We start from the raw sequence: 23,101 nt of genomic DNA, 5'->3' as shown, positions 1-23,101 counted from the left end.
GTTCCTGCCTGGGAGGTAGATGCAGTTGCAAGATACTCACTTGTACACATAGGGCATTGGCTTTGTTGCTGCTTCAGGGCTTCCTTCTCCTCCCTCCATGGTTTGCTTGCTCTTTAGACTTAGGGCTGTAGCTTCAGGGCACTGCCCAGGGATCCTACTGTTGCTGATGTATGTCCCAGGTACTTAAACAAGGGCCACAGGAGAATTCCACCCACTTAATGCAACCCTTACCCAACTTGGGAGAAGAGGAAAGTTAAGGCATGAAGAAGTAGAACTCCTGGAGTCCAGAAATTCAAAACAAAGCATGTTTATTAAGTGGCTTCCTTTTACTTATTTCTCCCCTTTTTAAAATAAATAAAACCTTCAGACACATACAAGTGAAACACATCCTTCAAAGTGCAGTTACATTTCCACCCCACTCCCAAGAATCACATAAAGCTTTGTCAAGTAACCAAAAAGACTCAAAAGGCAACCCTGGGTCCTCACCCTAGCACTGGAAACAGCCAGGAGCCTCTACCTGTTGGCTGTTCAAGGCTGGTTTCAAATACAGTTGCAAGAGGCAGGCTGCAGAAGAAAGAGGGAAGTTTAAGATACATAGTATGAAACAGAAATAACCTGTTTACTGTCCAAACAGTTCATTACCAGAATAAGTTAGTTACTTTGGGAGCCCTGGAAGGGACTAGGCTGATGACAGTCATGAGTGATGGATCAGAACCACTGCTGGGAAGCTGGCTGCTGGCACCAGAGTCCAGCACAGGGGATTCAGTCATTTGCCCCAAGTCATGGAAGCCCCTTTCCCTGGCCAAGCGCCAGCACCAGCTGCCTCCCAAGGTTAGTTTGAGCTCCAAGCACACCAAGTAACAGAAGAAAGGGAAGATGAGGGCTGATGCTCAAGTTCTGGCTGATGCAATCCCTCTTTCCTGATGTCTTTAAGCATCTGTTCTGACCAAGGGCACTGAGCAGAGGTATGGGCACGTACAAGTCACTGAAGTCCTTTCAGGCTCACAGAAAACTGCTGTGAATAAGGTTTAGCACCTCTTAAACTACCATGATTTTGACCTCATCGTTCTCATCCGCACGGTAGAAGAAGGGAATGCAGGGGTTCTCCAGCAGGGAGTTCAGCCTCTCCTGAGGGTTCTGGATTTCTCTGAGAAGCTGCATGATTTGCTTTGCGGTGGAGTCCTCCTGGCTTGGCTGAGCAGCTTTACTGTCAATGGGGGAGAAACCGGATTGATGCAGAACTGCAGCTTCTTGTTCCATTTCATCTGATAAATTCACGTCTCGTAGCCCTGTAGGGAACACAGACAAGGCAGGAAGCTCTTCCCATCTGGGCCCAACACTGGGACCTCGGGTTGTTCCACTTTACCCAGCTTGTCCTGGCTGCACCTTACCTTCTCCATCAGTAGCGTTCAGTTCAATGCGCCTCTCCACTGGCGATACACCTTCAGTCTGGCTTGCCAACAGCTCTGGGTTTTGAGCAGCTGCTACATACTTGCTGTACCATTCATTTCTTTCCCTGACCACACGCATCACTAAATCCTGTAGTTCCAGTAGTTTCACCTGCACCAAAGTAAAGGAAAGCCTATGAAACATGCACACAAACAAGACTACAGTTTGCAGTCTTGCCTCTGTCACAGAATAAGCAGCTTCCAAGTTAAAGCCAGCTCAAGAAGAACACACAAAGGTTTAGAGTGTGCAAGCACTCCCTAGGCCTGCCCTGCTTAGAGCAGTGCTATAGAAGAAGATTCCTTGCCTTCATATCTTCCTTATCCTGAGCCAATCTGCTGATATACTCCTCCTTCTCCTGGTGTCGCTGTTTGAGGATAGCCCTTTGACTCTGGTACAATGCGATGTACTCCCCTGGAGTACAAGGGAAGCATAAGGAGTGTTAGCAAGATTTGGGTACAAGCCTTACAGTAAGCATAGAATTGTGTGATATGCGGATCCAGACTACTCAGGCAGCAATACAGACATGAACTGGTTGGTGGGTGGAGGGCTCCAGCTCCAAAGGCTGCTGGGGACTTCCTCCTCCCCATATACCTAACACACTGAGGAAGCTTTAGCTTGTGCTGGTGTTGCCTAAACATACCAATGGTGTCTGTTTCGCCAGAGAGCTGGATGCAGCGATGCTCCAACTCCTCCAGCCGCTCCTTCATATCAGCCTTCTCGTGCATCAGGTCTGTGAAGCGGAACTGAACACACAAATCGGTATCAGTCACCTCAGCTGCTCACATACAGAGAATCTGTGTTAGAGATAACTCCCTCCCTTCACACTGGTTGAGCCTAGGGAACAAAGCCCACTGCTTTTGCTCCTTTTTAGCATCGAATCAGAGACAAGTTGTAGAGAGGGTAGAGCTAGAGAAGGTATAAAACAGCACCTCTGCATTTCAGGAAGCAGAAGGGCTGCTGGAACAAAGAGCCTTTTAACCTTCTCATTGCTGGGACAGCACAGCTCTGGTCATGCTCAGTGCCAAGACTGCAGAGCAGCTGCTTCAGCTCAGAAGGGTGAAGATACTCAGTTTGGTTTTCAGTGATTGCTTTAGAAGAAGGTCACAGGTTAGTGTCAGGCCCTTACAGGCTGAGGATGAGGCAGGCAGAGGAGTTACTACTGAAGCTTACCTGCATGAGACCAGCAGTGAGCAGCATTTCAGGAAGCAGCTTATTATTATGGCATATCTGCTACTTATTCCCCTGAAACTTGTATGTGTGTGCTGTAAGAAAGTCTGACACTGGATCAAAGCCTCACTGAGCAGCACAGCAGGGCTGAAAGAGGAGACCCTTTGCTTACCTGTAGTTTCTCCATGGCAGTTTTCAAAGCCTCGTGAACCTCCACTGGAACAGTATCCGTAGCAGAACCTAGAAGGGACACGTGGAATTTACAGTTCCTCCTTGGACACGAGGCACTCACAAAGCCTGTAGCAGTGAGGCAGCTGGCCAAGGCACGCCTCGCTGTTCACACTGTCCCCAAGTTTTTACCTCCACCCAGCGGGACGTGATGTTGCTGCTCCTGCCTGAGAGCTGCTATTTGCTGCAGGAGGCCTCTGCACTGCTGCCTCTGAGCAGCCAGCTGCTGCCTCAGATCTTCTCGCTCCTTCTCCACTTGGGACATGGTCGATGTCAAGAAATCGACCTACAAAGAATCCCAGATCATGCATGGCAGAGCTACTCCCGTGTGAAGCACGATCAGCAGAGCAGCTCAGGACAAGCACAGTAACAGTTGACCCCATTTTATTTATGGGTATGAAACCAAAGTACTAAGTGACTGCCCTGGAGCTAAACCAGCAACAACTACTGCAGTCTTTGTCATTCCCGTGTAGTACCAATATGCAGGTTAAACACCAGCTGCCATGAGGACACGTATTTGATCAGTCTTTTCCAAATATGACTCTATTTTATGTTCAGTACCATTTCCAAATGCCTTCCAGACTAAAGAGAACATCATCATCATCATCATTACAGCGCTCTCTGCCAGCTGAGTTGTCTCAGAATTAAAGCCACTGCCAGACTTCCACCCTCTCTTGCAAGGATGCTGCTGAAATCTTGGGGTTGTTGCTACTATGCCGAAGGAGCTGTTAAACTTCCCTCATTACTGTGCCTCAGCTGGAAGGGATCACAGCTGATAAACAGCCTGCTCCATGCACCCAATGGAACGTCTCTCCTGCCTCTTTTTCTAGATGTTTGTGTAGAACTAAACCCAAAGGCTTTTCTGCCCATTAGGACTCACCATTTCTTCATGGCTTTCAAACTTCTCTGGGATCACAAATGAAGATTTGGGGATTTCTTCAGTCATTGCTTCACTTTCAACTCCATCTCCTGTGAAGGAGGAAGGTGAACAAGGAGGTAATAACCCAGAGAGCTCAGCTCTATCTCCTTCCTGAAGACCAGCTGCAGCTACTCACCCTCTAACCGGTGCAAAATCCTGCCATCCAGGTCTGCTGCTAACTGACTGATCTGGGCCTGCAGCTCCTTGTTTTCCTTAGCTACAGCTTCCAGATTTTCCTGCAAGAGAGAAGCAGGTCACTGAAGCTTGCACAAGCCAGACTGTGAACAGTCACTGCATCTTCAGGCGGCAGCACCACACACACACACACACAAAGGCAGTGCTTCTGCTCCAGACATTTATCAGTCCACCTGTATTGTACAGGATGTAACCACAGAACAGCCCAGGTTGGAAAGGACTGCAAAAGATCCAGCCTTCCCCTTAATGAATACTTAATGTAATTAAGCATGTTTCCTCCCATCTTTCCACTTCCCCTTTTCACTGTTACCTTGGTCTGCTGCAGCTCCTTCAGGTGCATTTCCACTGTCACCTTCCCCTGAACCTCCTCATGCTGTAGCCGATCCATAAGCTGTGTCTGGAGCAAGTACTGTTTGTGCAGCTCCTCCTTCTCAGCAGACAGCTGCTGGTAGGCCACAGTGTACTGCTGCAAGTGGCTGTAGTAGAGGTCCCGCTGCTCCTGCAGACCCTGAGCCTCCTGTGTTTTCAGCTCCAGCTAACAAAACACCACCGAACCATCACATCAAACCATTTCTGCCAGAGAAGCTGATCCGTGTGACATGTGCAAACTGTCAACAGCACCCCAAAGCCACCAACCAGGCAGGCAGCCACCATCTGCCCCACACGCTGGTCCCCCACATCGGACAGCAGACGATAGGGGGAGGCTCCCAGCTTGATCCTTACAATCCCGATTTCCACCCTTCCATCAAAGTTTGGGAAGCTGCCAGCAGTCTGCATAAACCACTGCAGTACCTGCCCTGCCATCCTCTCCTGTCCCTTACCGTCTCTTTGAGGTCTCCCAGGTTCTCCTGCAGCTGCCCAAGCTTCTTGGCTAGCTCTTTCTTTACATGTTGCTCTGACTGTAGGGCACTGGTAATCTCCATGTTTTCATTTGTCTGCAAGACAAGCACCACTGTATAAAGAAACCGCCCCAACCACCATAAACACACATGCTCCGTAAACCACGTTCATTCCCAATACAACAGGGTGCCACCCCCGAGTTACCCTGGGTGTAACTAAGGGCTATAAATGGACTGTTCAGGACAGTAAATAACTTACAGAAAGGTTCAGAAGATGGGAAGAGAGCGAGGAAAGAGCCAGGGGAATGGGTGCTGGGATGGTGCCAAGAGGAGGCCTGGCACATCACACAGCCTGTCAGCTCCAAACAGATGGGTTGTATGAATATCCCAAAGAGAGCAACAGACAATCAAAACCAAGAAGAGTTCAGAAGGAACTAAAGAAAAAGCAGCTAGACCATGTGTCAGCTTGCCAGGGCCCCAAAGGGAGTAAGAGTGACAGCAGCAGGAGGAAAGATTGCTGAGAACTTCCTCATGGGCAAATGCAGGGAACAGAAAATGGGAATCTTCAATGGTGAAAGCACAGGAGGAAACAGCCTGACTGCCAGGGGATGAGGGGGAGAAGGAAACTGCTCTGGACAAAGATAGCGGTTCCTTTGCCAAAGCACCTGAGGGAGTAAGGAATGACAGGGAACCTCCTGGCATGGCAGTATGCATCACAGAAGATGGAGCATCCATAGTCTCAGAGGACAAGAGATGGGTAACGCTTCTGCCAGGTTCCTACATCTGTGCTACAGAAGGACTGCACCAGTGAGGGGAGCAGCAGGAAGAGATACAGAGAAGAGACATACCAGTTTGACAAACCCATTCTGCAGCTCAGCCAGCTGCTCCTTCAGGTCCCGATTCTGGCTCAGTGCCCTGCTGATTGTGGCCTTGTCACTCTGCATGTCCTCCAGGATCTGCTGCCTGTCCACAGACTCCTCGTTGTAGCGCTGCACAGCCTTCTCGAGCTCCAGCAGCCGCTCCTCCTGCTCCCTGTTGAGGTGGCTCAGCTGCTCGTTGTCCCGGACCTGGGCCTGGTACTGCCCATGCAATTCCTCTTTCTCTTGCTGCAGCCGCTGGATCTCTTCCTGCAGACTCAGCTCAGCTGCTGTGGGCCTTTCTGGTGAGGAAGGTTCAATATCCATGGGCTTAACTGCTATGGAAATGGAATCAAAAGCAGCTCTGTCAAAGGCTAAATCCCTGTATAATACACATCACTATTACATACATAAACCATACCCCAGCCTATAGGGTTCTACCCAATCCTCACTGCAGGGCACCGAGGGGAACAAAGGAGCAAAACTACCCCAAAAGCAAGCACAGCATCATGCCGACTCCTTCGCAGCCCTAGCAAGAGCATCCTGCCAGCATCCTGCCTTCCCAAACTCCTGAGCCAGAGAAGCTGACGGTGCAGTCAGGCAGATACTAAAGACACGAACAGTCATTAGCTGAAGTAGTTCACTTGCTGTTTGCTAGGATGGAAGGCTCCTTATGGTCACCAGGCTTTCAGCTGCCTTCACAGCTTCAGACCTACTTGTATCTCATGCACAGAGGGGACAGTTAACCAGCTGGCACTCTGCAGTGTAAAGCCCCACTTTGGAAGCCCTACCTGATTTGCTCAACAGCTCTGTCACATTGGCTTCCAGCTCCCGAATTTGGGCCATATGCTTCTCCTTCTCCTCTGCCATTGTGTGAACCTGCAAGGCCACATGAGAGGAAGTTAAAACAAAGTTCATGGTGCTTCACTCCTGTCTGGGTTTGTCAAAAGCAGCTGTGATGCTGCCCCTGATGTTACCTGCTCAGAGAGCTGCTGTACCCGCTGCTGCCAAATGCTCTGCTCCTCCTTTAGTTTCTCTACGTACTGATCTCTTTCTGCCTGGAGCTGCTGAAGTGACTCTGAGAGCTGTTCAAAACAAAGTAAAACCCAAAGAAAACTGCATTAGCCAAATAAATTAGGCAGTGCCTGCTTAAGGGATAAAGCCTGAGGAACCAGTATTAATGCAAAGCTCAGGCTTCATCCCTTAAGTAGACAATCCCTGTGAATCTTATGCCACACAAATTTCATTGAAGATTTGGACCATATTTAATACAAACCTCTTACCTGAGCAACCTGGGCTTCCAGGCTTGCCTTCTCCTCCAGTGCCATCTGCAAGTGCTGGTTTGCATCCAGACTCCCTGCCTGACTTGAGAACTGCCAAAAAAAAACCACAGAGTTAGGGCAAAATACTAATACTCAGGTTCTGCTTTGCCTTTCCCCTGACAGTAACCTGCCACATGCTCCATGCTGTAACCTTCTACAGGTCTTTAAAGTGCTCCAATTCACAGTGAAGTTCAATGAAAGAATAAAGGGGGAATTAAAATCATGAAGCTTAGGGTTTAGCCCTGTTAAACCAGACTGAACTGGGCAGCTCCTTCTTACCAGTTTTATACTTACTTACTTTAATTAAGAAAATAGGCTTTAATCCAACAACTGGGCTCAGAACCTTTGTGTATTTCAAAGAGTCTGTATTACACAGCCAGATCAGACGGTATAAAAGCCGGTGACCTTAAAAGTTGTCAAACATGTCATGAATTCAAAGCCAATGTCTCGAACATGCCAGTGGACTCAGCAGCAAGGCTGGCTCAGCTGACATACAGTACCCTGAAGAGCAGCACTTGGCTTTATTTCAAGGGTAACTTGGGCCACTCTCTGGGGAAAAAATAAAAGCCCTTTCTTCCCTCACCGGCTCACCTTAGCAGCAGGCTGCTCTCTGAACTGCTACCAGCTGGCCTCATGCATTCATTCCCTAACTGGCTGCTTCTCTTAACTTTCCCCAGCTGACCTTCAAGTTGCCACTGTCCAATTCGCCTTCCTCTGCCAGGTAGGTACAGACACCACCCCTACTCAACTGGTTCCTCAATGAAACTGCAACAGCTGAGTAACCAAAAATGCTGAATAGATCCAAGCAGGAAAGGTCACCTTGTGTTCACACTTCTGTTCCGTCACCTTCTCATATTCTGTATCATTCTTTTAGCAGACCACTATCACAATATCTCTCAAGCTACTGCTCCAGCTCCTTAGAATACAGACCTTCTGTTCCTCAGAGGCCTCGCTGAAAGCCTTTTACTACAAGGATGTTTACTAGGGTGTGTGCTTTTACTAGAGGATGTTTTTACTAAGATGAGATTCTGTACCTTCCTTTAAAAACCAGACTTCAGTCTTGCCCCTACTGTCAGAAGCAAGATCTTGCCATGATTAGAGTGATCTACCCTCCCATCCCAGAAGGATTGTGGTTACCTGCTGAATCATCAGTTCAGCCATTTCCAGCTTCTTATGCAAATCCTCCATATCCAACTTCATAGCCGAGTTCTTGGAAATCAGTGAGTGAACTTGCTCTGACAGCTCTGAATTCTGCTGCTTTATTTCCTCACTACTTTTGCTGAAACAAGCAAACAAACACAATAATAAGGTGTCATCATTCTGTGTACTATGGCTCTGCTCGTGTCCATGTCATCAATTTACAATCCAGTTTTTCACAGCAGTTAGAGTCACAGGAACATCCTATCTAATGACTTTTTAAATGAAGTTCCCACTTGTGCTCCATGCCCCTTGTTAGGTTTTGTGGCTCTACTGTGTAGTTACTCTGCAGCTAAGAGCGGAATGGACTTACCTTTGTTTGTACAGTTCCAGCTTCAGGTTGTCTCGCTCCTTCACCAACTCTTTGTTATGCTGAAATAAAAATGAATTACTGATTCATGTCCAGACTTAGCCAAGCAGATAACTTCATTTCACCTTTAGCAGATCAGCTCAAGTGGGAAAGGTCGTAACTTTGGCAAAATTCTCATATCAGGTTTGCTTAGAACCTCCTGAGTTTGTCAGGAGTAAGTCTGCTCGGTCCTTTCAAATGTGATGCTGATAAATGAATATGAGGTTATTTCTGCAAGCTTCTGCATTAATATCAATAGTAAAGTGTCTGTTTGATGGAGACCCTCCTGGGACAAGGTCTCAGTGAGGCTTCTGTTGTGTGGAGCTGGTGAGACTAATGAAGTAAGGTATCACATCTGAAGACAGCACCTGGACCGTATGATTAGTGGTCACAGAAACCTGAATGAAGTTTGCCTTGATCATGGAGAGTGCAAGGCTATACAAGGTTAATTTCTGCCTCTTCTCTAAGTAGGGATGACAGTAGTGTAATGACAAGCAAATAGCCAAAGGTAGAACTGCTGGTTAAGCATAAACAGAGGTGACTCTTACCTTCTCTGACTGTTTCTGCTGCATAGAGATGGAGGACAAAGTACGTTCCAGCTCCGATACCCTCTGGCGAGATGAATGTAAACGAGCAGCAAGGCTTTCAGCTTCTCCTGAACAAGTCAGAGCAGAGTCAGTTGAGACTAGATCACAAAGAGCTCTCTGGAACTGGCTGAACAGCACCTTCTACTTTGTCAACAAACTCTTAAGGCAGCACAGAGCTTTGTAAATCAGTGGACCTGGTTCCACTCCTGGCTCTACAGGTGATACAATAGCAGCTCTGGGCAGCAGAGTTCTCTGAATGCCTTCCTCGTTTTTAGAGGAAGATAACGAAACTTCCTTTGCAGAACAATAGATAATATGCTATTTGGGGGGTTTCCTAATAGAATAAACTACTCAAATCTAGTTCAGAATGAAAGGCTTGGGTAAAACCTACATTAACATGACAGCTGTGTGGGAGAACGGACAGAGAAAAGGGAACTAAGTTTTAAAAGCAACAGAAGTCAGAAAGGAACAGTCTGGGGTAGTCATCAGGCCCAAACAGGGCTGACAAGGCTTTAGTGATGCACAAAAGAACCTCAACTGCCATGGGCTCAACATGCTCCCATTTGGGGGCAGCCATGATGACAGAAGCAGTGACGGTGCCAACTATTGCTCATTAAGGAGTGCTGTGAGCTGCCTGCCAGCAGCTATCATGCCTGGGACTTGACATCCACAGTTTAAGCACCAGCACGAGCTGGAGCACTCACACTCAATTACCTGATTTCTGCCGTGCTGCTTGCTGAGTATGTCCAAGGGCTGTCTGCAACTCAGACTTCTCAGAAACCAGAATTCCAATTGTCTGGATATGAACCTTTAGGAAAGAAAGATCAGCTCAGCACAAAGCTTCTTTGCTTGTCACTGCAACATCATCGTTGCCACGAAAGGATAACTCAGTAAAGGTAAAGAACTCCTGCAGTTAAGCACAGTCTGGCTGACTGACTCTCCCAGTTTTCCTGAAGGAATGGACTCAGGGCTCCCACAATAAAGACTATGAGTGGTCAGTAATGCACAAAACAGCAGGAGCCAGGTAATCTTACTGTAACAGAGGCTCTGTCTTACCTGGAGCTGTTCCCTCAGTGCTGCTTGCTCCTTAGAAAACTTCTGTTCAAACTCCTTCTTTTCCTGTAGAAACAAACACATAACCAGTTAACCCTTGTTGGTTTATGCCAGACTAAAAAAGCAGTGACTCACTGATAGTACTTCCAGCATCTAAATGATACCAGGATTTCTAAAGACGTGCTTCAGTCTTCCATCATTTGAACTACTTCATTATTTATCCATCCTGGAACAGCGATGACAGCATAGTGCAGTCACTGCTGGCACAACTGCGGCAGTGTCTGGAATGCAAGCTCCTGGCACAGACCTGAACTGTGATCTCCTGCCTCCACTGTGCTCCTCCAATGCTTGAGCTTTTAAAGATGAGCTTTTGTCAAAATAAGAACAGTACCTGCCAGGCCTAGCTCATGAAGTCAAAATATTCAACCTTATGCTACAGATGAAACTGAATTTAATGTAAGATGAGATGACACACACTTGTGTACAGTTCACTGTGCTTTTTACTCCTCAGAGAAACAGACACCTATTTCTGTATGTACCCAAAAATAGGACACACTTTACCTTCTCCAGCTGATTCACTGCTTCTTCGTTCTGCTGTTTCTATGGAAGACAATTGATGTATTAAGGGCAAATATTCTCATATTACTGAAACACATTTTCACTTCAACGAAGTAGGACACATGCCCAATGAATGCAAACAGAATTTCCATTATCCTTTCTGTACAGGACTGGGAACATCATCTTGTCTAAAAAAGTAACAGATTTGGGGCTCCCTTCACTAAGGCACTTTATGTGCCAGATAGGTTTTTCATTGCTCAGTACATTACCACAGTTCTTCTCTGATAGCACTGCTGAAACCCCTGTACTTTTATATCTGAGCATCCACCACCTTCAGTTAAACTTGCATCCCACATGGATGCAATTCATCGTAGTAATCCTGCTGTATTATGATGACCACCAAAATGCTTAGAAAGAAACCAAAACCCAAACAACTAAACCCACTTTTTTTCCTTTAGCTGAGTCTTTAGACCTTTATCCCACTTCAACTGGCCTTTGAGTCACGCAGAGCCACACTTACATTGGCAGGCTTCTGCCAAAGGTGGTACAAGAGAGTACTGAAGCCAGATATAAGGAAAAGGGCTAATTCTGTCCTATCCCACTTCAACCTCATGGGTGGTATTTAGGTTTGTTAACCACACATAGTGCATCTTTAGATACGAAGTGAAGGAGCCCAAAGCAGCAGCTGCCTGCCCAGGCTGCCACACAAACTGTGCTGCCGTGTTTGCTGCTGTTGTCCCCTGGCACTTTTCTCACAGATGCCTCATAAGTAACTACAGAATTGGTACTTTTTTCCCTTCCCACAGAATGAACATTGGCCAGACAGCTTCTTTACTGCTACCACTTCAGTGCATTTTGAAACATGACTGCATGACTGGTGATGAGTTAGAGAGTTTGGTTCTAGCAATGCCCATGCACAACACAAGCAAGGAAAAGCAAAGGGCCTACATCATTCCAGGCAAACAAGGAGAATCTTGGGTGGGCAATGCACTATACCAGGTAGCTCTGCAGCCCAGCTAAAAGCCAAAAAGAAGCAATGGAACAAAAATAACACGAAACCAAACATAAACCAAGAGTGCTCATGGGGTACACTGGGAAATGCTGAGCTTCGGGAAAAGTGTACTTTAGGGAGGAAGAAAATGGGGAAAAGCTCTTTTCAGACCATGCAAGTCCACTGAGCTGCATTTCTTGCAGTGTTAAAGCCCAAGGCTGAAAAGCAGCAGCAGGAACCCATGCAGGACACAGGACAAAGGACAAAGCAGTTCAGTCATCGTGCCAAGGGAAGCTGAGGATATGATCAGCAACCAGCCCCAGGCTCTCTCTTAGACCTATTGCTCCCACTCTGCTGATAAATTTAGAACAGCATCACCACCTGCAGAAACGGGTTTCCTCACTGCTGCCAGCACCAGAAGTCTGTACTTCAGGGATTTGGAGCAGAAATCCCTGGTTTATCAGGATGCTTTGGTCTAAGCACTTTGTTCCTTACAAAGTGCTGTGTAAGCAGCTTTCCTTGTGGCACCATGAGAGAACCCATAACCTTGCAGACACCCAGAGAGCAGGGAGGAGCAGCAAAGACAACGGCAAACTGGTGGCTTGGATTGTTTCTTACCAATTCCTCTATCTTTGTAACGAGCTGTTTGTTAGTTAGATTGCTGGAATCCAGGGCTACTGCCAGCTCCTGGTAACGTGTCTGTCGGGCACATGCACACACGAGAAAAAGGAAGGAGCAGAAAAGGAGGAGGGGAGGAAAAAAGCAATCATTAAAAAGGACAGAAAAATAAATCATTATCACACTTTGGTATTTTTTATCCATTTCTGCTGAGGCTTCATTTTGACATAAAAGTGAATCAAAAATGAGAACTGTGGTTGCAAGGAAGGTGGATTATCCCCAGTCCCCAAACTGCAAACACCTCCAGTACCCATCTCTTACTGTAGATCACAACTACCAAATTACAGCACAGGCCCACACTTGACAATGATGTCTGTGAAGTGTGCAGTCAGGTCTCTTTGGCACTGCTCTAAGTACAGGGTCACAATAAGAGATCAACAGTAGCAAGTAAGAAGGAAGAAGAGAAAAGATAAACTGAGAAGAACTTACTTCCATTTCCTTAATGTTCGTGGAAGAAACAGCACTTTCACCATTCACATACGATGTAGACTAGAAGCAAACCAGTCAAGTAAGTCAGTTTTATTCCTCTAGGCAACAAATCACTACTGACTATCACAGTAATACTTCTTATGGCACCTTTCCCTTCATATTACCCCACACAGGCACAGAAAACATATTTTCCTAGCTAAGGACACATGAAGTCTCCCCCTGTGACAAGCTGATATGAATTATGCAGATTGAAATCAAATTCTTTTCTACTGAATCAAGAATACCTCTTTCCATGAATACATACTGTTCATTCATCCCACTCTGGCTTTTCTTCCTACTGCTGAAACTTTACATTCCTAAAACAGGCTTTTTTGCTTCTCAATGCTTAAACCTGATACTGTTTAGTAGGATGACTGAACACACCTCTGGGACTGAAGAGTGTTTTCCTGAGCTGACTGCTCAAAGCTCCACATCAAACATCAAGAGAATTAATAGGACAAATGGATCAAATGAGGCCATACCTGAGAAACGAGGCCATTGAGTTGTTCTGACAACTGCCGGAGACTTTCTGTTGAGGAGAAAGACCTGGGAACAAGGAAATGAAATGAAAGGGTTTCCCAGAGAACAGCCCAAATCATATCAGCACTGGGGAGCAATCAGACCTTAATGTGTTGGGGTCCTGTTGCAAAACTGATAAACACACACAGACACTCACCTGTTCTCATCCAAAGCATTTTTATGGTCCTCGGTGTCATGAACCTGTGGATTAAAACACAAAAACTTACAAGCCTGTAAAAGAAGATGGGAGTCACCCTCATGAATGTGTCACTAACACCTGATTACATCTGGGCTCAGGTTCCATGGTACCTGTAATTACTGCTTCCCGAAGGAAGATGAGCTTCCAGCCACCAACTCAGTCCTGGCTTACACATAATGACTGAGTGGTGTGAGCCTGGGCTTCTTGGAACAGAGAAACTTCAGTGTTCCAGGCTCTATGTTTGCTGTTACTATTTATCAGCATAATCAACACTTTGCTTTGCTAGAAAAACCTTCAACTGCATCTTTAAGTACTGAAAGGAAACACAGACTGAGCTGACTGGAGACCTTCTGTCTCATTAAGGGTACTTTCTGCTAATGAAATAGGAGAGAACAGGAAGGAAAACAGCTCTGGAAGCTGCAGGGGCATGTGTGTGCTGGTACTCTCTCTGCTCTCATAGACAGATGACGACAGGATGGGGAGTGCAGGATGTAGTATTTTTAACAGCAGAAAATCTAAGCTAGTCATGTCATATTTATGAAGATCATCTCCCTCAAAACAAGAAGTGGTATTGCTAACCACGGCTCGGTGGCGATAGTCGGGGTAATTCACAAACCTGTGTCAGCTGCATGCTCCCAGGAGCAGGCAGAACAGAACCACAGCTAGGTAGGCTGTTGCTGTTAGATAGCACAGGGACATCGGTAGCAAGCTGTTCAGCATTACGAGTGGCAACATCACTGTCAAAGTATGCCTGTCACAAAACACATACAGGAATTACAGCCTTCATGCACAGTGAACACCACCACACGTGAACACATCACCTTGTGATCTGCCTGTGACAACTAGACAGATGTGAGCCATCAACCATTGGGAAACATGTGGAAGGGAATCTGTGTTCTCCCCAGAGCGAAGAGGTGACTGCATCAACCCACAAACACTGTCCTAGACCTGAGCCCTCTCAGAGCCAGTGTCCCATAATCAAACTCCTTTAACACAGGCAATAATACCTAATACTGGCTTCCTTTCCTGCAAAAGGTTGGACCAGATGATCTTCTGAGGTCCCTTCCAACCTGAATGATTCTATGGTAATAATATCCCCCAGGTCTAAGTTCACACGCTAGATTTACTGCAAAGCATCCCCCAAAAACCAAGCGAGGTTGGTTGTGACCCTGATGGCTGTGACCCTGCCTTGAAAAGCACTGCCTTCAGGATGCATCTGGGGAAAACACGGATCACTGTATGCAAACTCAGATGGGAAAGAACAGGTTAGTGAGTACTTGGAAACTGGGCTGCTCAAACTCAAAGGCTCTGTCTCAAGCTCAGTGAAACCTGGGGCATGTCATGAACCACAAGTTTAGAAGCAGGACATTTCTGAACAGGTCAAAGTCGGTGTGGCTGGGAGCAGGTGCCTGGGGCCCTGCTGGTGCTATGAATCCCATGACTACAAGAATCTAAATGGAAAAGGAAGAGCCAAAAAACTATTTCTGGACAGAGATGCAAGTTCTAATCCAACCTTCGTGGGAGGATGAAGAGGATCTGATGACACCTCTACCAAGCCAAAGTGGACTATTTCATCTACCTTGTACAGCATCAGAGAGCTATAAAGGCCCCCTAAAACATGCACAGATGTTTTATGGCATCTAGATGCTTTATTTCATCAGCCAGCTCTGCTAAGTCATCATTAAAAACCCTACAAAGCAAATGAGATAATCTTGTAACATTCAACTCCACCATTCAGCTCCAACTGCAGCTCTCTGCAATTCCATCTGAACAAATTCCCTCTTACTTCGGTCACTCCCTTCTTGGCACTTCACAGAAGACAAGAAATCTCTCTCTTGGCATTCCTTGTTTACCTGCTCAGCACTTCACTCATGAATCAAGCAGCAAGAGGAATACAGGAACAGCAAAGACATTTAGTGAGATTTAATGAAAGCAATGAGCTGAAAGATTGCAGAGGGCAACAAACAGAATTCTCCCCATGTCTTTCCAGCAGGACAGATCCTTGTGCTCTCAAGGAGCAATATATGTGAGGTGCTTACAGGAAGGTCAGGAATTCCCTTACTTCTTCCAGCCACAGGTTACTTCACCTTTATTGGTTCAAACACTCATCAATATATAACATCGGGTGGACAGGAGGAACCCCTTCCCCAGTCCATCTCAATTTCTGTTGACCAAGACATTGTCTTAGCTTAATGCTTCAACCAGTAACATGCCTTGACCACAAGAACTCCTTCTTCCTCCACAAGAAACAGTTTAGAAATGATTCCTTCAAAAAGCCCCAGACTACTGGAGCAGCTGAATTTGTTGGAAACAAAGGAAGAGTTAGGAGCAAGAGACTAAATCATGCACTGTGAGGTTCTGTAATGTCCAAGGAGAAGTTAGTAATTCTGCTCAGCTTAGCATATAGTAGGATCCATTTGCTTTCACACAAAGGCTCCTATTTTGCTGGGTTTTCTGTGTTTCACAGCCAAGAGAGCTCAAGTGGGTGAGGTGGGAGGGCTCTGCCTCTCATTAAGACACCAATGGCAGCAGCAAGCAGCTCAGATGCTAACAGCAGCTTTTCTGCCCTATTAGCATCAAGTGAGTTTCTGAACAGCATTTTCCTGACTCAGGGTTTTTGCAAGACAACAACTGGAAGGAGAAATCCTTCTTTCATTACATACTGCAGTTAGACATTAGTTTTCACATTACTCCTAAATCCACAAATTCCATAACAGACAATCAGATACAATATATCTCTCCCTGATAAGGGCAGAATGGGAGAACAAGAATGAATAGAAGTGCTGAACTCTCCAATAGCAGAACAGGACTAAAGCTGCAGACACTGGAAGGCCACCTCAGCAGCAGCACAGGACCACCCATCTCCATCTCACCCTCCAATGTGAAACAAGTCTCTCAGGTAAAACTCAGGAGTATTAACAGAGCAGTTCCCCATGACATGAGTGACAATTCAATCTAAACACATGCTTGGTGCTGCCCGACAGGCGCATCCAGCACCCTCAAAGCTGGCAAGGTGTCTGCACATCACTCACCCTACACAAGCAAGGTCTAGCTGGAAGAACTTACTGCTCTTTGCTACGTGTTGGACAGAAGAACTGCTGTGTTGTCAGGAGCAAAGGGATACAAAGGCAATTCAGAGCTAACTCCATTCCATCCTGCAGGTTTCTCAGTTTGACTTCCCTGAGTTTCTGTCACAAATGGAGCCTTATTTAAATAAACTACCTGAAAATAGGCTGGGGTTTTTTAAAGCTGCTTATTTACATTTGCTCCCGAACACATCTCTGCTCTTACCGACGTACTGCCCTTTCCCCTGGAAACGTGAGGACGCTAGAGCCTGCAAATACTTGACCTGAGGTATCTGACTTCCTGCCTAAACATATTTAAACCCGTGGTCCTTGCCAGACTGTACATCAGCTGTGCAACTTTCATTGCCTGTCTTAAAACGGGCTGGCTGGAATAACTAGGAAGTTTTCCCTGGGCAGCTGCTCTGCCTGGAGATGAGCAGAAACATGCCCTTCAGAAACAAGGCTCTGGGAAAGAAAGCAATGACACACGGAACGGGAGCAATACAGACTAAGAAAACACCACCTCTTCCTTAGTTGATTGCCTAAATTCCCGGTTCTCCTCAAAGCTCAGCTGTCTCAAGGAAGAGTTTTTGACAAGGTTCACTTTTCCACATGTTCAGTTTGACCCAAACCAGAAGGAAACAAGCACGAGCAATGGAAATGCATGGTAATGAAGAGCTCCATGTTAACAGAAACAGCAACAAAACCCAAGCAACTGATGGTCAGGACAAGGCTCCATCCAAAGAACTCAAGGTCAGTGTAAACAGAACCCGAAGCATGCAGTAGGGAGAGGGAGTGACTGCGAAGGACACGAGCACTGCCTCACCTTCCTCTTGTCCAATGAGGGTATGGCTACCCCATTGGAGCGGTTAAGGTCTGACACCAGCACCTTCAGAATGTTCTGAATCTAAAGGAGGTGAAAGAAAAGGGGTAAGAGAAACGGCTCAGCAAAGGACAGAGAGAAAACGTCAATCAAAGGCAGGCAAAGAAACCAGCATCCTCCATCGGAGCATGCACCTCAAAACAGCAGCTCTGGATGCACCCAGGCCTCTGTGACCGCATCAGACACCGCTTCAGCACGTACCCTGACTCTAGTGTGTACCTTCCAGGAGAGGTAGTTGCCAACTGCTGTAGTGCTGTAGCACCCTGGCCACACAGGCACCTGCAGCATTCATCTATCACACCCCCATAACCATTTCCCAGTCTCAGCCATGCTGTTTGGAAAACCAAAGACCAAGGAGGTGGGAAATGATGAGGGAGAAGGGATGAGCACTCACGTTCTCTGGAGGCTGCTGGTCGTCAATGGGAGGAGTTTCTGCTCGACTGTCTTCTTTAGTTTTGCGCTTTTTCTTTGTCCCTGCGGTTGCTCCGGGGTTGTTCTTCTGCTGATATTCCTTAAGCTGTGAAAAAAGGAATACTCTGAAGTCCAGACAGAATGACGCCTTCTCTATGGTCAAAAAAAGCCCCCAGCCCAAACTCCACTGGGTGAAAAGACAGATCCAGTGCAAGGAGAAATGCTGTTCAATGAGCCAGAAAAGGCAGATTGGATATAAGGAAGATATAGGTTGGATATAAGGAAGAAGTTTTTTCCTGTTAGGGTGGTGAGGCACTGGAATGGGTTGCCCAGGGAGGTTGTGAATGCTCCATCCCTGCTGGTGTTCAAAGCCAGGTTGGACAGAGCCTTGGGTGAGATGGTTTAGTGTGAGGTGTCCCTGCCCATGGCAGGGGGTTGGAACTGGATGATCTTAAGGTCCCTTCCAACCTGAACTATTCTAAGTCCAGAGAACCCTGAAGCAAGAACGAATGTGATGGGTTTATGACAGTGGCTGTGAGTTGTATATGTTCAGCTTCTGTACACAGCTAACACTATTGTTGGGAAACAATGTGATGCCACAACTAAAAGGAGATTCAAATATGTATTTGGGGGGCGGGTTAGGGTTATAACTAGGAGGAATAAGCAAAAACGTAAACGGGCAGCTAATCCCGAATGCAAAGTGAGAAAGCAGGGTCTGGGAGCAAGATCTTCCACTCTATCAAGGACTTCAGGGAAGAAATGACAATCCCCACGGGCAGATAACACATGAGCACAGACACTGCAATACCACAATGAAGGGAGAAGCAATCTGCAGTCGGGTTTTGAATCCTATCGCCTGCACCCAGGCAAAGCCACTCTGATAAAGCCGGAACGTGGATCCTGCCGGCTCTGACGGCCTTTGGGGTGTGTTACTGCACACCTAAGCCCCAAACGCAGCTTATGTAAACAGCCCATTGGCACCAGCCCCCTGCCGCCTCTGGCAAACCCCTGTCCCCGCTGCCAGGCCGGTGTCGAGGTGGAGGTGGAATAAATAGGAAGGATCCCATTATTGGGAGGATCTCAAAATGGAAGCCTCAACTGCTCCAGGACACTTGAGCTGTGACTTTGACACAGGCGCATCCCACCGGGACGGACGGGGCCGAGCGGCCGCGAGGGTGGGGGGAATAAAGGAAAATAAGGGAAAATAAGGGAAAACAGGCGGGATGGAGGGGAAAGGGAAAGAGCAGGGAGAGAAGGGGCAGGGAGGGGAAACCTCCGGCCCGCACCGCAGCAGCGCAGACCCGGCCTCTCCCCGGCCACCTCCCCCGGGCTGCGGACACCGCGGGGGCTCCCGGCGGCTCCAGCGCGGCTCGGCCCGGAGCAGGCCCAAACCCGTGCCCCTCGGGGGGGAGGCCGGGCCCGGCTCAGCCGGGCTCGTTCCAGCCGCTCCCATCCGCCCTGTGCCCATAGAACCCGGCCGTCGCCGGCCCGGCCCTCACCGGTCCCTCACCTTCTTCTTGGCCGCCGCCAGCCTGCTCTGCCTGCTGCCGTCCGCCATGTCCGCCCCGCGCCCGGGCCACGTCAGCCGCGGCGGGGAGCGGCGGAGGCGGCCGCCAGGCTCCGCCCCGGCCCGGCCCGAGCTGCCGCCGGAGCGGCCTCACCGGAGCTCGTCCATGGGGGGCCCGGAACGCGGCTCCCGGCGCTGCTCCCCGCGCTGCGTGCGGCACCGTGCCCGGCTCCCCCGGTGTGCTGCACCCGGCCCCGCGCCCGGTGACGCCCCGCGTTCCTGCGTTGACTCAGTCGCCCGGGGCAAACGCTGGCTGGAGAGCAGCCCGGGGAGCTGGGCAGGCTTCCCGCGTCCTTCGCGGGGCACGTCCTGCAGAGCCGCGTGGCTTTGGCTGCCCGTGCATCGCTGTGATGATGCCACAGCGCTGCCTTTGAAGCCGCGGTCAGCGCGGGCGGATGGGTCCTGCGGGTGTTTGATCCCGTTCCCGAGCTCCTTGAGTTTCCAAGTGTGGCAGCTGCAGTGTTTGGGTTGTGCGGTCAGCACAGGGAACTGGCCCCTGGCACTGCACCAGACCCCTCCAGCACTGGTCCAGGAGTCATGGAATCATAGGATACCAGGTTGGAAAGGTCCAACCTTTCTGGGCAAAGCATGACCCACACTGGATGTGCCAGCATAGAATCACAGAATGGTTTGGGTTGGAAAGGACCTTAAGATCATCCAGTTCCAACCCCTTAGCCATGTTGTCCATCTGAACATTACGTGTCCAGTGTGGCCCTTCTCTGGACCCTCTCCAGCCTGTCCACATCATACAGCGGGGACCAAAACTGAGCACAGTTTCCAGGTATGGCCACACAAGCGCTGAGCACAGTGGGACTATGACAGCTGTATCTCTGCTGCTGATGTTCTTGATGTTCCCAAGCATCCCAGTGTCTTCCTTTGCCACAGCTGCTCACTGTGCTCTCCTTGGGGAGCTCCATAAGGCTCTTGTCAGTCCATCCCACAAGGTGGCCGTACGGGCTGTACGTGGCCGGGCCCCCCGAGACCCCATCCCAAACGCAACCCCATAGCCGTCGGGGGCAGGAACCACGGCCAGGCCGTGTCGGGGGGGACCGGGACTACAACTCCCAGCATGCCCCGCGGCAGCGGGGAGACTACGGCTGCCCGTAGGGACGGTGGGACTACAATTCCCGACGTGCCCCGCGGCAGCGGGAGGACTACAGCTCCCATCATGCCTCACGGCGGCAGCGGGACTACAACTCCCAGCATGCCCTGCGGCACCCGGTGCCGGTGCGGCGGGAGGCAGCAGCCGTGGCCGAGCGGGTTTCACCGAGCGCAGGCCGCAGCCCGGCCCCGCCGCCGCGGGCCCCGTTGAGGAGGTAGGAGCCGGTCCCCGCCGCCCCTTCCCCTCACTGTGCCGGAGTCCGGCATCTGATGCGCGTCCCCTCTGCCTTGCAGGGCCTCCGGTGGCGGCCGGCGGAGCGTTGCTGCCGGCTTCAAGTCACCGGTGAGTCCCCGCCCGCGCTAGGGGTGGGCTGAGGGAGCCGGACTGGTTCAGCCTGGAGAAGGGAAAGCGCCTTAACGGGAGACCTGAGAGCAGCTCCAGTGCCTAAAGGGGCTGCGGGAAACCTGGAGAGGGGCTTGGGACAAGGGATGTAGGGACAGGCCAAGGGGAATGGCTTTTACCTGCCAGAGGGGAGACTGAGATGAGCTCTTAGGCAGAAGCTCTTCCCTGTGAGGGTGCTGAGGCGCTGGCACAGGGTGCCCAGAGAAGCTGTGGCTGCCCCATCCCTGGCAGTGTTCAAGGCCAGGTTGGACACAGGGGCTTGGAGCAAGCTGCTCTAGTGGAAGGTGTCCCTGCCAGTGGCAGGGGTTGGAGCTGGATGAGCTTTAAGGTCCCTTCCAACACAAATCATGCTGGGGTCCCATGAATACCGTGTGGAGCAGGCTAATATTGCCAAGCAAGTAAATATTTCACCAATTTCCCTCCACTCCCTGCCCAGGAGGTGTTTTATCCCTTTTTGACTTTTCTCCAGTGACACATCAAGTATTCTCTGATTAGTGCCCTCCACCCAGCACCCAGCATCTTATGCAGGGCTGAGTTAGTGTTAAACATCCTCTGTGCTCCACAGATCCCATCTCCAAGGCCCTGCCAACCCAATAGAGACAACGAATCCCTCCGGTATGAAATTGAAGAGCTGAAGCAGAAAGACCTTGCTCTGGACCAGGAAATTGCACAATTATTGTCTGAGTATGTCCTTGGCAAGCTCCGATGCCTCCTTTGTTCTGAAACACAACCTGATGCGGGGGTTAGAGCCAAGAGCTGACCTCCTGTGAGCCTGGCTTTATCATGGTGCTCTACAGTGCTGGTTATGGTGTGGGTTTGATTTATGGGGCCTGTTAAAGACAGGAGGGAATTTTCTGCTGTATTTGGTGAAGCAAAGCAAGTTTGACCAGGAGCTTGCATAAGAGGGTTTTAACTTTACCCCAGATGGTGCTGAGGTAATTCATGTGGCTATGGGAATGGATAATTTTAACCATGAGGATGACACAACCCTGGGAAAGCTTGTTCCTGTGGGAATTGAGATGGAGACGATTAATTTATCCCAGGTAAAACTGTTTCCTTTCCTGTTCCATCTTGATCAAGACTCCGCTTACATTGTGCCTGAGGCAGGTTAAGCCTTCATATCAAGAAGCTGAAGTGTTTGCCAGGCAAGCAAGTGGCCTGTAGAACGCTTTGGCCTGATGGGTGCTGCATTACAGGGTAGTGCAACCGTGTCATTGTGGTTTCTGATGACGCACTGTGGCAGCTGCTTATTAGCAACTGGGTTGAGATAAAATTGCTGCTTGGTTTGAAAGAGAGGGGGGAGCCTCTGGGGTATTGGATGCAAAGGAGTGGCATTTTCTAGGGTAACAGGTAGAGCATAGAATGGGAATGGTAGAACAGAGGTTGTTCCAAAAGCTGTTCTATACTTAAGGTTAAACAGATCTTCATTCCTTTCCCTAGCTATAGGTTAGAGACACACACAGCTTGGGGTCACCACTGCCTATTCCCGTTTCTGCTTGATTTTGGGTGGATTTATTCTGCTAAGTCTTGATGTAGCCAAAACCCCTCAAATTGAGGATCTGCTCATTTACAGCTTGCACCAACTGAACTTGCTGCCTTCAGGCTCTGCTTTTGAGGTGCCAGGCTTGAACACCTCTAACCCCCTCGCTGTGCTGGGTCAGCCGTGGCTGCACTCGCTGTGCAGCAGCAGGAATCCCTCTGTGTCGTTTTGACCTTTTTGGTTTTATCCTTACAGAGGCTACAACCTGGAGGAACTGGAGAAGCACATCTCTCTGCTCCACGAGTATAACGATATTAAAGATGCTGGGCAGATGCTGCTGGGCAAACTGGGTGAGGAAGGGGAAAGCTATTGAAGACCTTGATAGTGCTTTCATATAGACAGAGAGAAGCTGCTGGGTTCTTTGCTGTGGGAGGCTCTGTGGGACTGCGGCTACTGGGATGCAAGCACAACTTTTCTGACTGATCTGATCTCTGCCTAATGAAAGCAATGGTGTTTCTTTCTTTTCTAGCTGTTATCCGAGGGGTTACTACAAAGCAGCTCTACCCTGAGTATGATCTGGAGCTTAGTGACTAGTGTTGAACCTCAAGACTGCCAC

General features: G+C 48.8%; 1 protein-coding gene across 6 annotated transcripts; it reads right to left on the bottom strand.

The window, feature by feature from the left end:
* Positions 1-291: 291 nt before the first annotated feature.
* Positions 292-19,606, bottom strand: GOLGA2 (golgin A2). Of its 6 annotated transcripts, XM_057405931.1 has the most exons (28): positions 19,445-19,603; positions 17,918-18,040; positions 17,467-17,547; positions 14,192-14,326; positions 13,534-13,577; positions 13,340-13,403; positions 12,819-12,878; positions 12,330-12,410; positions 10,724-10,762; positions 10,166-10,228; positions 9,824-9,917; positions 9,071-9,177; positions 8,487-8,545; positions 8,114-8,255; positions 6,938-7,027; positions 6,632-6,739; positions 6,446-6,533; positions 5,646-5,989; positions 4,780-4,893; positions 4,269-4,493; positions 3,900-3,999; positions 3,725-3,813; positions 2,977-3,130; positions 2,789-2,856; positions 2,090-2,192; positions 1,754-1,860; positions 1,392-1,560; positions 292-1,289 (listed from the first exon to the last, which is right to left on the bottom strand). In XM_057405931.1, exons 1-28 carry the CDS (start codon positions 19,490-19,492, stop codon positions 1,039-1,041), a joined length of 3,150 nt encoding a protein of 1,049 aa, XP_057261914.1. In that variant the 5' UTR covers positions 19,493-19,603; the 3' UTR covers positions 292-1,038. The 6 variants fall into 6 exon arrangements, with proteins under 6 accessions (XP_057261914.1, XP_057261910.1, XP_057261909.1 ...); XM_057405927.1 differs by lacking the exons at positions 292-1,289; positions 1,392-1,560 and having other exon boundaries at positions 1,619-1,860; positions 5,646-5,956; positions 19,445-19,606; XM_057405926.1 differs by lacking the exons at positions 292-1,289; positions 1,392-1,560 and having other exon boundaries at positions 1,621-1,860; positions 5,646-5,992; positions 19,445-19,604.
* Between the last annotated feature and the right edge of the window lie 3,495 nt (positions 19,607-23,101).

This window comes from Pezoporus wallicus, unplaced genomic scaffold (genome assembly GCF_028554395.1).
Source record: "Pezoporus wallicus isolate ANWC-B61680 ecotype Strahan unplaced genomic scaffold, APGP_CSIRO_Pwel_v1 contig_4684, whole genome shotgun sequence".
In the NCBI taxonomy this organism is placed as follows: domain Eukaryota; kingdom Metazoa; phylum Chordata; class Aves; order Psittaciformes; family Psittacidae; genus Pezoporus; species Pezoporus wallicus.
The sequence above is the reverse complement of the archived record's forward strand: the minus strand, read 5'-3'. Positions and strand labels throughout refer to the sequence as shown.